Genomic DNA, 12655 nt, shown 5'->3' on the forward strand with positions numbered 1-12655 from the left:
AGCCAATAACTAGCTTTTGTGGTGCAGGAAGGGGTAAAGAGGTCTGCTCTGAAAAATCGAATATTTTGCTTCTACAAAAGTCAATCCTTTACATTCTGGTATGCCAAAAGCAGTCATGCTCAAAACAGAGGGTTTCCTGTGATGTGCCCTCTGAGCCCCACTGAGAACTAGTCCAACACTTTGGACTAAGTTCTCTCCTAACCCGAATATAGGGATAAGTGGAGGAGGGAAGATTAGGAGAGGGTAATTGGATTACAAGAGCTACCTAGTTATGTGGTAGAGTACGTGGCCAGCTATAGCACTAGTGGCACCTACTGCAACAGTCTTTTTTTGGTGACCCCTCATGGCCTACTTCTTCACAAATTCCCTCACTACCACCCTTCAATAAGGGCCCCTCTCTGACATGCATTTCATGCTTTATAGCACTACTCAGTTCATTCACACTCAGTTCTGAAATGTGCATGGTACACATTCTTTGCAGCACACCCATTAACTCTCTGTGCTACTTTATGATGAGTCAGAACTGCCATTAGACAAAACTCGGATGTCTCTCCAGCAGGAAATGTTGATCACCAAAATTATCTTGACATTTTTTACTGTTGCGTACAAGGAACTCTGTAGAACCTGGTTTTAACCCATAAGTTATTTTAAACACTTCGACCTCCTGAGGTTAGAGCCAGATGCGGCTGCACTGCCCTAAGGTCAGCTCTAGATGGGTATGGAAGGAGGTTACATTCTATATTGCAGTGTGCCCTCAATACAAACAGACCATTGTGTGGCAATGTCTACCAGATCAATCAGCAGATAAGTTTGTTACAAAACAAGAATTTCAGATTGATGGAATAGAAAAGGTCCCCTGCATCATTCAGAAGCTTGCACTCTAGCCTTGAGATTCCAGGTTGCAAGACTGCTGATATTGCTTTTATTTTTAGCCTTGGTGCACAAGACAATGACGCATATATGTTGAGGTCCTATTACAATATAGCATATAATCTCCTTCTATACCTCACAATGGTATGCCTGTATGTACACAAGTGCTGGTGCTGCAGCAACCCCGGTGGAATGGGGGGGGGGGGGGTGAGGGGGGATTATGTTATGTGTCGTATTCCATATTGTGTTTTGGGATAAACTTCAATACAAATATTTACCCCAAAAAAAAAAAAAAATTATAATATATATATATATATATATATATATACACACACACATACACACACTGTATATATATATATATATCTCCACTGACCAAGTTATTTTTTCATACTGCAAGAAAATAAAAACCCAATTGGATTTTTTTTAATCTGTCAATTTATGACGGAGATACGACTTTTGTACCATACTGTAAAACAAAAACAAAAATAACAAAAAAATAACAGAAGACTGTGGCAAAAAAAAAAAAAACAGTATCTCTTTCATTATTCAATCCACGAGTCAAAAATATGTGGATGCAACATTCTCAACCCTCAATGATAATCTACACAACCTTCCATAGGATAGGGTTAATTATTTCAGATTCTTTTGAATTAATCACATCATTAACATAAGATAGCAATATTAAAAGCCTGGCAAAGGAAATAAAAGTTTAACAGAAGATGTGTCTCAACCAAAAGACGTGTGAGGGAAAATTTTAAATAAACAAAATAAAAAAATCATTGAGTTCATTGGTATGTTACCTTTGCTATGAATCGTCTACATTTACTGACATTACCACACATTTCAGTACGCATCTGCTTGTACATCGCATGAATTTACATCGGATGCTTTACTCCACATGTGCATTTATTAAAAATGTACCTTATTTTTTAAGCAATGCAGGATGACAAGCTATTTGAAAAAAATATATAGAATTGTTGAACTTACTAATAATTTGCAAAATTTGAAATAGTTAACTTGATTAATGTCTTAACATAGATGCAGTGCTCAGTTTAAATAACGTCCAATGTGTGCTTCTTTTGAAACTTAACTTAGCTCCGTTGAGATATTTACATTAAAGCACACAATACTGATATTTTAGTACAAGCTTTTTAATGTGTGAACATAGTAACAGTAGTTTAAGAAATACGTTTAAATTAAGTTACAAAGCGTTTTACAAGCATCTGCTTGAAAAACTAACATAAAATTGCTGCATTAAAATAGTAGTAAGCACTGTAAACATAGTTATGATTAGTTTACATTAAAATGAGTTAAACATTTGCATTGTAAAAAGATATATTATTAATGAATGCATGGCTTTTATTTTCTATGTAATGACGGATATCCAAGCCTACATGTTTTTGGTGTCCTCCTCTCTGCAGCCCAGACCCCTTAGCTACAGGCTGAGCCACAATATTTTAGACAGCAGATAAGTGTTTGTGACTGCATCTTAAGACATGAATTAAGATCTGCTTCCTTACATAGATTTAATATTCCTTAGAACTGTATCATCATGAATGGAAATCAGTAGGAGGGCGGGCTGTGTACAGAGGGGTATCAAATACTTTAGGCCTACCCAAGTATTGTTAACAGGTAAAAACACTTCAGTCAAAAGCAGGCAACTAAGCCCAGGAAAGATTACAACAGAAAACAAATCAATATTATTACAAAAACAACACCGACTGATATTTTAGTGTGGAAGTAAGATGGAGCAAAGGGTAAGATAGCTTATCAAAACTATTAGTAAACTTATTCCGTCTTAAAAAAATATTATGGTGATAATCCGCAGCCTTCCTGTAACAGATAAATGAGACAAGGAACTGCAAGCTAGCAGATTAAATAGGAGAAGAGCTTACCTAGGAATGGAGTGTGTCATGAGGAAGGTTACAGGACGCATGGAATCTGCTAATAAATGCCACTTGTAATGATGTAGGAAGACCACCACAGTGCAGCTAGAAGGTCTTTAGGTTGCAGTTGGCTTTCAATGAGACAACAGACCTGGAGTGTGTATACTACAATTGTAGTTAGTGGTCTAGCATTAGCCACAAACAAACACTGCTGTTAACCAGGATGTGAAAACCTCCTAATAAGGAATAGAGCTAAATGGCTGTAACCACTGTCTGTGTGGATTTATGATATATGTGAAGGCTATCCTAGAATTAACACAGCCCTCTGCCCTGCCCTCACAGTTTTGTGAGCAGATTGCACTTATCAAAAAGGCAATGTCCCCAGAAAGGAATAAAAGAAAAACGTAGGATATGTGAAGTGCTATTGTAAAGAGAAGGGGTGGTATTCCACTTTAAAAAGGTTTTTGTATATGGGCCAAGACCCTGATCTGCCCCATTAAGGACTGGTCTTACAAATTGGACAGACTCTCCCCCCCCCCCCCCCCCCCCAACAGGAATATAGGCATCCGTGGAGGAAAGGGACGGATTTGGTTAAAAGAGCGCTACCTGGTTGATATACCTTTAGTATGGAGAGTGGCAGATGCATGACAACATTCCTTTCTCTTTCACAGGAAAGTGTGGTAGTTTCTTAGAACAGATTAAAGCATGTAGTGCTATACTGCTTAAATATGGAAAGAAGCAGCAATATCCTTACAACAGCCTAGAATGGAAGGAAGTAGGATATGTTGAAAAGCCGGTGGTCATGGAGCGAAGCAGAAGTATCCTGACAGAATGTCCCTTTCTCTCCGACTAAGTAAATAGTCACTAAAATGTAATCCATAGTTCTATAGTTTTTTTTTTTTTTAAGCATTTTTTTTTGGTTTTAATCAAGTGGAATATTCAGATTTTGAGGTGATGCCAGCCACATACTTGATTTGATAAACTGAAAGAGAATAGGTCAAATACTTCTGGACTTTCTTTTGTACAACGGTCCTTCATATATTTGATTTTTTCACCTATCTTCCGTTTAGAAAAGATCCTACAAGTAGGCAAAAGCGATACAGCATTTACTGGGTGACTTTGAAAAAGTAAGAGCATCGCTTCAGCATAGACAGGAGTTCACTGAAAGTAAGAATACAAATCAGAACATCACACACAAAAATGGCAAAAATTATATAGTTGAAATGCAGTGTTTGTATTGCGCTAAAAAAAATTAAAAATAAAATAAAAAAATTTAAAAATGCTAAAATACCACTCAGAAAAAAAACGGAAATAGAAACAAAAGAAATATATAATGAAAAATTCATTAGAATACAATTTTACCACTAGCGGAGAGAGATATGTAATTTTATAAAAGAAAAGTTAACATTTCAAATAGGGATTACAATTTGCCCATATGTCGCACAAATATGGAAATTGCTACAAAACAATAATTATGATACCATGTTATGAACTCAAAGCTGCCAGAGTGTAAATTAAGAACCCTGCTGAGTAACATTTTACCAAAGTGAAACTCAGAAGCAGTCAGCACTGGTGATTCACGTTCAAAGAGGCAGAGTAACTAAAGAGTGCCACTCTACATACTACTTCAGTTTGAATCCTAATAGGCATTTTTACTCCGTGGAATTCCGTGTAGTTACATAAAGACTCTGCAAGTTTCTGTGGAGTTCCACTAATAGGTAGAAAGTATGCACCTCGTGCTGCAATCTAGCGCCTGTAGGGTTGGCAGAGCTGAAAAATCAGCATGAACAGCACCAAGCATTGCACCAGAGGGGGGTGGGCATTCGTGTTGATTTGAAAATCTACTCAAGCGGCAGCACATCGACCCAAATTAAGCCCTCTAACCATCTATGATAGAAAAATCGTGCTAGGGGATGCCAAATCTCACTCGCATTTTTTTGGTGCCTTGCGGGAGAAAAACTTAGCCCTGAATCTGGCCAGAACTACGTGTTAAAAAGTTAATGCAGAGTGACCAAAATACAGCCAATTTTATGGGCAGAATGAAACATTCCACCCAGCCCTAATCTTATTGGGATCAAATTATGTATTAGTTTGTAAACAGTTAAATCACTAGTACCCCCTCTAACTTGTGATTTGCCAGAAGATTCCAACAAACCTTAGGCACAGCCAAAAAAAAAAAAAAAACACATACAGCTAGATCTCAGTTCACAGCATTTTGAACCAGGCACACATTCTTAAAAACAATACTTTCAGACCGGAAAAGAAAATAAGGCCAGCACACCAAAGTAAAAATGGTCCCCCATTGGCAAATCAGATAACAAAAAATGTGCTCAACATTTGTAAATCAGGGCAGTTTTGAATTTATACAGGTAAGCTGCATTTATGTTTTGTGAGATATGGTCAATGGATGCATTTGCACTTGCTGCAAACAATGTTTGTGGTAATAGCAGAGGGGGAGGGGTGGGGAAATTAGACCATAGAACAGGCCCACACACTGAATTGTCAGACTAGCCCTTCAGGCACTGTCAGAATGCCCTACAAGCCTCTCTGAACCAGTCTTTCACAGCAACTAGTGAAGCAAAGGGAGGGTGTGATGTGACCCCAAAACAGCAATGTAATTATGTACCAACTTCAATTTATGGGTCACATATTCAGCTAGATCAATGTAATTGCAGTAGCAGCTTGCAGGGCGTGGAAGGGGCGGGAATAAACATGTATTTAATAAATAAATAAAAACGAAAAACACAACCACTTACCTACCCTCACCATCCGCGCCACTCCTTAGTCGCCACATGCTGCAGGCACAGGCTCTCAGCTTGAAGGCACAGGCTCTCAACTAGCCCAGCCAGGGTGCTCCCAGGTAAACTGGGAGCCTGTGCAGGTTCTCTCCAGCCCAGAAACTGGGTTACTGGGCTGGAGAGAGTACAATGTGCATGTTTTTTTTGGCTGCCCGAGATGGCTGACAAAACATACATGTGAAGTGAGGGGGAGTGCCATGCACTCCCCGCTCACTCCCATGGTCCCACCCCCTTTACCAGAAAACGATCAAAAACAAAGGTTATGATTGTTTTCTGGTAAAGGCTTTACAGCTGCCGCTGCTATCAGGGGGGCAACGTTCCTCTGCCCAAATGGAGGAGCTGCCCTTTTGTAAATGGCATTGCAGTAGATCAGACGTGTTGACACAAAGGCATTTAGAAGCTGTATTTTTTGAGAAAGAGAAAAAATAAAAAGAATATACTTCAATTAATGAAGTTGCAAAAAGCCTTGACATATCAGAGTTAAAGTTGAGTCTGTTTTGCCACCTTAAGGTTTAATAACCTGGTGTGTTCTTGGAGATTAAAGATGTAGGCCAAAAATAGAAGTTACCAAAAAAAAAAAAAGGGGGAAGGTTTCATAGAACAGAGAATTTCACTCTTGTTGAGCAATGGGAACTGCAAGTGTAGAGTCGAGAGAGGTACACTGGTGTTGAGGTTAATTCTGATTTGTACCAATCTTTACATAAAAAAATGAGGTTACATATTTTCTTTGAAGTAGACATATCTGCAGCTTTATGATGAACCTATAATTCATCAATAACTGTGAAAAATAGCAACAGTCACATTAGTAGCACTGTAATAATCTGGTGCATTAGTGGGGGTGGGGGGAGGAGGGTCAGTATCTGCACGCATCAAGCAATAACCATAAACCTTGTTAGGGTGAATCACTCATGCCACTAAATTAACTTGAGTTCAACTCTCTGATAGCTACGGGATAGAGCAGAAAGGCTCTAGGTATTTATGCAGTACCAAAACACAACACAATGCGATTTAAGCTGGACTTCAGTGGAGCATGTGACTGGTACAGAAACCAAAACTGACACATTCATGTGTTTTACTTTCAGGATTAGTCTCTGAAATGGAAAGCAAAATCCTAAGTGGAACTAAAGAGCATGCTGTGGCAGAGGAGGGCTCCATGCTGCTGGATAGCAGCTTGTTGGGGTCTCATTAAATCCACTGCCTTTTGGAGGTAAGGATCCAAGCTGGCCAAATACTTTTGGCATCTTCATCTGGCGAAGATTTGTGTGTTTAAATATGATCACTTTTTTGGAGCTCTGATTTTTTTTCTGTGGGGTAGGTGGCAGGCTGTAGCAGAACAGGGCTTCACAAAGCCAAATACTTTCTATTTGATGCTGAAGAGAAGTCCAAAGTGTGAGCAGCAATGCACCTTCATTGGACCAACTTGGCAGGTTGGATCTGGTCCTCCAAAGGTTTTCTGAGCCCAAAAAACTTCTAAATGCCAGGTTTCAGGAGATGTTAGGAGGAGTACACTTTGACACAGCCCAGGGTTGCAGGAACTCAATAACAGTACTTGTGGTGTCAAGACACTCCACCAGAAGCCAACTAAGGGTCCACAGCAGGTCCAATGGAACTGGTCAGCTCAAAGGATGCACAAGAGGCCTCATAAAGCTTGTAGTGTCCTTTCTGTAACTTCAGCAAGTTAGCCATACGAAACCTGGAGTCCACTTCTTTGCCCTAGGTATGAGTGGGAGAACAAGTCTTGTCTTCTGTGACCTTTTCGGGTCTCAGGGAGCAGGTTAGACCTCTTCGGATCTTCAACAGACCCAACAGTGTTCTGAGAAGGGTATTGGGGATGTCACTTTTTCCCTGAAACCAATCTGTGAGTGGGGTGACACTGGCCCAGCCCTAAACAATAACATGAAAGTTCCCAGGTGTAACCCTACCAACTTTGCAGTATTCCCTGTGTGCACCAATGGAAACAATCCCAAAGTGCTACTCTGTACCTAAAGTCAAGATAGCAGAATCTTTCTTCTTCTGTGCATAGCTGGTGTGCCCACATCAGAAGTGTGGCCATGGAAATGAGCAACCGCTCCTCTGTGGTCACTCTAAACCAGTTCTGAGGTGCAGGGGGCACAGGAAGGGCCTGCCAGTGTGTCAGCTAATATTTGCCTTTGACTGGATATTTTTCTTTGAAGTTAATCAAGTTACTGGACACAGCCTACTGGCCATCCTTTCAAGGAAACAACAAGGCCTCCCCACACCCAAGGTCTTCGCCCTGCTCTGGGAAAAGTGTTCACACCTTATTGAGGGAGCTATTAAGCAGCCAGGTGACAGCTGGAACTCGTACTAATGAGTCTCCATAGGCTTCAGACAAGGAACTTTCTAAAAGTACCTTACCTTAATAGTTAATAAAAATTCGATCTTACCATTAAATTGAACTTTGAATAATTATTTTTAAAAAAAAACTCTTTGAATCATATTTCTAGTCGTTACCTAACTTTTTTTTTTTTTTTAACGTTATAGACAGGTTCAATACTAAATTTCTAAAGGGACATTTAATTTACAGGCACTGGGTACACTTTTTAACATACAGACTTGGTAAGACTAAATATGCCAGTTAGGGGTATGTCAATTTCCTCATGTTTGAAGGGGGAACAGAGGCACTTTATCAAGGGTAAAGTGCACAGAGTTCTACATCCAGCAAAAACAAAGTAGAAATCTGCTGTACACCACACAGAAGATAGTAATTTCCTACGTTTATTTTTTTTTAAATTATAATTAAAATGCACATGTGATTTTTCTTATTGTATGTTTGTAAATTTAGTTTGCTTTTGTAATTCAATTTTAATGGATAGATTTTAATTTCAGCACAAACGGATCACATGTGATAGCTCTTTAAGCAATTTTCACCTAAATCTGGGTGTATCACATCTGGGAACAAATCCCTTTTAATCACAAATTGAGACAGAGGATTCCTTTGCCTCACTTATTTGCTACAGACAGCAAAAAGGTTGGCAAATCAAATGATTTAGTTTCATTAATGCTTTTCTATTTATAAATGAGTCTATGCTCAAATCTTCATCTTTAAATCTTAGAATCTTTGAATCTATGAAAACTGGTTTTATTCATGCTCTTGTATGTTGGGTATGGTGGCCATCCATCCATCTCAAAATATTTATAGTTTCTGATGAGAGCTGGTTTACATTCAAAATGTACCATTAACAACATATGTATGCCTCGAAGATAAACCAATGAAATAAATATTAACACCAAGAACATATCCTTTAAGCAACAATTATGAACCTGTAGTCAAATATAGAATATCTCCTTTTTGTCTATTGTGCAATCCTAATCAATTAAAGTATTTACCGCACATTGCTTTGTTCTGCATTTTTGTACAACCCAGTTCCATTAGACCACCACCTCGGTTATATTAATGACAAAATACAATGCCCACCTCACTGTATTTTACATGTAGAATAAAATGTTCTTCTGTATTGGTTGTTGGGAAATTTCCTTATAAAACTTCTCTCTCTCTCCCCACAAATTCAAAATGGATTAGCCTGCTGGCTTCTACAACTGATGCCAATGCTATTATGAGCATACTGTTCACTAACTGTAAGAGATAGTCTGGAATCACCACTGCTTTTTTTACTTCAATTCATACTCAAGTACCTATTAGGATACAGGGCTATCCAACATGCATTTTACGAACAACTTTGCCCAGCAATGTTGAAGGTCAAAGCACTTTTAAGCTCATAATTCAAGATGTAGCATCGCAGAAATTTGGAATCTTGAGTGATGTGGCTGAACTAACACAAAAAGGAGTGGATGAAAAACTGGAACATCGCATACAATGATAGTATGTGAATCATTATGGCAATGGAACAATGTTTCTTTTTAGCCTGCATTATCCTTGAGCCGTTTCCTTTTAATAAGTTGAGAAAGAATTGAGTGCACATTACCCAGCACTGTATGGATTGGTACTATATGATGCAGTTTGATGGAAGGGCCCATTAGTTAGGTTTATCATCCAATAATACATGCAATGTTTGCAGTTTATTAAGGTTAAATTGGTGAATCTCAATTCAAGATTAGTGCAATATAGATTGAACACTTTCAGAAGTTAAGTTGTTTTATTTTAGGAAATGTGGTACTTTGGGAACTTCCATGTTGTGTAGTTTGCATTCATAAAATAAAGATTCTTACTAATGTCAAAATGTTCTAGCTGAGTTACGTGGGGTGTAGAATGGTGAAGCATACTTATGTGGTCAAACCTCTGAACTGTTCCTGAATGGTGAATATAAAGCCTGTGGTACACGGTGGGTAACAATTTGAGGTGTCCTACTTGGGGGATCCTGCAGTTCAAATGGCTGATCAAGAGTAAGGTATGCAAAAGGTGAAATAGCAATACTTGGGGTGGTCAACACAAGCTACAAGATAGCTATCGGGCTGAAGCAATGGGTGGTGATTTGGGACAAACTATCAACTAGACAAGTAAATTAGTATTTTAGGATGTCATTCTGAGGGCACCAGGATTAGAATAAGAATTTGAATAAACGAAGGACAATATCCCGACTCAGTCACTCAAATACCTTAAGAGATTTAGTGTGCTGTGTCTGTTAAGAGACAAATGTTTAAGTTGTGTTTTTAGAATCAAAGACCAAGGAAGATCCTAATTTATCTAAGCAGATATTTTGCAACGACTAATATGAGAGTGTAACATCCATGTAAGAGGGAAAAGGTGCCCTTACCTTGCTCACCTAGGTTCGGAAGAGTCTACTGCAATATATAAATAATATGTGTACTATCAACAGAATTAAGTTGTTGAGACTCTTACAAAAGAGTAAATTAATAAAATAATTGCTTCGAAGGCGATTGTTAATTTTAGCAGCATGGAGAGCTAAATATCACATGGGGGGGGGGGGGGGGGGGGGAGGGATTTAAAAGCATGCCAGCTATTTAAAAGCTTAGGACACATCGTCAATTCAGTGTCACATTTGAAAAAGTTCCTCCTATACAGAAAGAGCCATTCGCATCAAGGATGCGCTATGAACTATTCATCATGGACTTCAAAAAGAATAAAAGGACGTTATGCTCTTCAAGCCATAGTACAAAGTAGTAGCCAGGAAGGCAGTACCGAGCTTAAAGGTTGCCCGTGGGACAAAAGCAGAGTTCGGAGACACCCTAGCAAAGAACCACAGCTCGTCTTCACCAGCGTATACATGAATGGTGAAGACAACATTGCGTGTCATCTCTGAGCTTAATAAGTAGTCTGAAACAAAGTTAAAGAAAAAAAATCCACAACCGAAGATTACTTTTATGTTTTCTCTTGAGGAGAAGCAACATTCATTTAGAGGAAAAAATAAATGTTAAGTACGTGTCAGTGAGGGGTAACGTCTCATCACAGTCCGACCACTGTTGTTTAAGAGAGCTCCAAAATGAAGTGGGAGTATTGTTACGCTAATAGAAGGGGGCGGCGCAATGCAGAAAGTGACACTGAGGAGCTCACATTGCGTACATGAACCTCGGATGCTAGATGGGGCTCTGGTAGCCTTTACACTATGAGAGGAGAAGCAGAATTCTATATCGACCAGCAAGGACTGTTGCCACAATTTGTGGCGCAATTTAGAACCCATTCAGAACTTTAGAACCCTTTACAGGCAATATATCGAGAATGAGCGCAGACTGGGCGTATTGTCTGCTGCAAAGTGCGATGTTCGGTGCCTGTACTAAAACACTCCTAGAAAAACTGATCATGCAGCAGTGCCGGGGATGGAATTAACTGGACAAAAAAGTACCGAAAAATCGCAAGACGGTCTAATAGATGGAAGCAAGGGAGGTTCATGCTTAACGCGGCGAAGCCATATACTTAACGTGCCGAATCTATCCCAGTAGGCAGGAAGAAGCATGGTACTGAGGCAAGACTGCCAAGTGCCAAGAGTGTTGCAAGATACATTCATAGTAGACTTTTGTTACAGTCTACTATGTGCACAAAATTCCCGTTGGCCAAGTGCTTTTCTCCCATCCCATAGGGGAACACTTGGCAGCCATGCCTCATTAAAGAACTGTGGTACTTTCGCGAGAGATAGAAGAATGGACCTGCCATCCAGCCTAGAAGACGGACCTGGCTTGTAGTTGCCGGTGATCCTCGCGGGTCTGTCCCAGTTCCACTTGCAGCCGTGCCCTCTCGTTGGCCATGGTGTCCAGCATCTTGCGGGCGTCCGCCAGCTCGGTCTCGTACAGCAGCCGCAGGTTGCTCTGCTCGCGGGACGCCGTCTCTACCCGCTCGTGCAGCTCCACTCGCAGAAGCTGCTTGTCGGCCTCCAGCGCTCGCGCCCGCTCGATGTAGGCGGCCAGGCGGTCATTGAGGTGCCGCAACTCTTCTTTCTCCTGCATCCGGCTGAGCCGGGTTGGGCTGCTCGGAGACTGGAAGGACGAGGTGGAGGAGCTGCGCTCCCCCACTCGGCTGGTGCTTGTCGGGGTTGAGGTAGACATTTTCTCCGCTGCAGACCTCGGCTCCGGGGCAGCTAATAACGGTACGTACTATTGCAGACCTCACTCCTCAGGCACAGCTACAGAGACACGTCGGGCGACATACGGCCAGCAAGCAGCTCCGCCCCAATCTCCCTATGAGGTACACCTGAAAATGCGCCGTCACCGGTTGGTGTGTGTTTACTTGGATTGAGAGGCCGACACACTGTCAGAAACCAGCGGCCATTCTGCCCTTTCCCAGCAACATCAACTCACTCTCTCGGCAGTTTAAACCCCTCTCTCTCTCTCTCTCTCTCTTTTAGCAGCTGATTAGCTCTTAGATTGCGTAGCCGTACAAATAAAAGGAGGGGCTAAACCGACAGCAGGTTCATTGCTGTGTTTTTTTTTTAAAGGAATAGCTTTCTCGGATCTAAATAAAGAACACAAGGCAACATCTCCTTTATTTTCTACATTCCTGCTATGGTAGTCTCAAGTGCCACCCATGGTACCAAAGTTTACAATAGCACATTGGTTATTCAAACTAAACTCAATTGTTCTGAGAAAACATAGTTGGCTGTTCCACTATATCTAAATTGATGCGAAAGGGTGGTCACATTTCTGATAGTCACTATTTGATGGTCACAT

The 12655-nt window shown here is 40.4% G+C and overlaps 1 protein-coding gene across 3 annotated transcripts in view; it reads right to left on the reverse strand.

Moving 5' to 3' along the window:
• Window positions 1-12366, reverse strand: part of LOC138284127 (lamin-B3-like) — a 225792-nt gene extending 213426 nt beyond the window's left edge. For 2 of the 3 annotated variants that reach the window (XM_069222568.1, XM_069222569.1), the window contains exon 1: window positions 11664-12334. In XM_069222568.1, coding sequence (XP_069078669.1) covers window positions 11664-12034 — 371 coding nt within the window. In that variant the 5' untranslated portion in view covers window positions 12035-12334. Of the gene's footprint in view, window positions 1-11663 lie in introns of all 3 variants that reach the window. The other variant, XM_069222571.1, reaches the window with a different exon arrangement.
• Between the last annotated feature and the right edge of the window lie 289 nt (window positions 12367-12655).

Source organism: Pleurodeles waltl, chromosome 3_1 (assembly GCF_031143425.1).
Source record: "Pleurodeles waltl isolate 20211129_DDA chromosome 3_1, aPleWal1.hap1.20221129, whole genome shotgun sequence".
Taxonomy (NCBI): Eukaryota; Metazoa; Chordata; class Amphibia; order Caudata; family Salamandridae; genus Pleurodeles; species Pleurodeles waltl.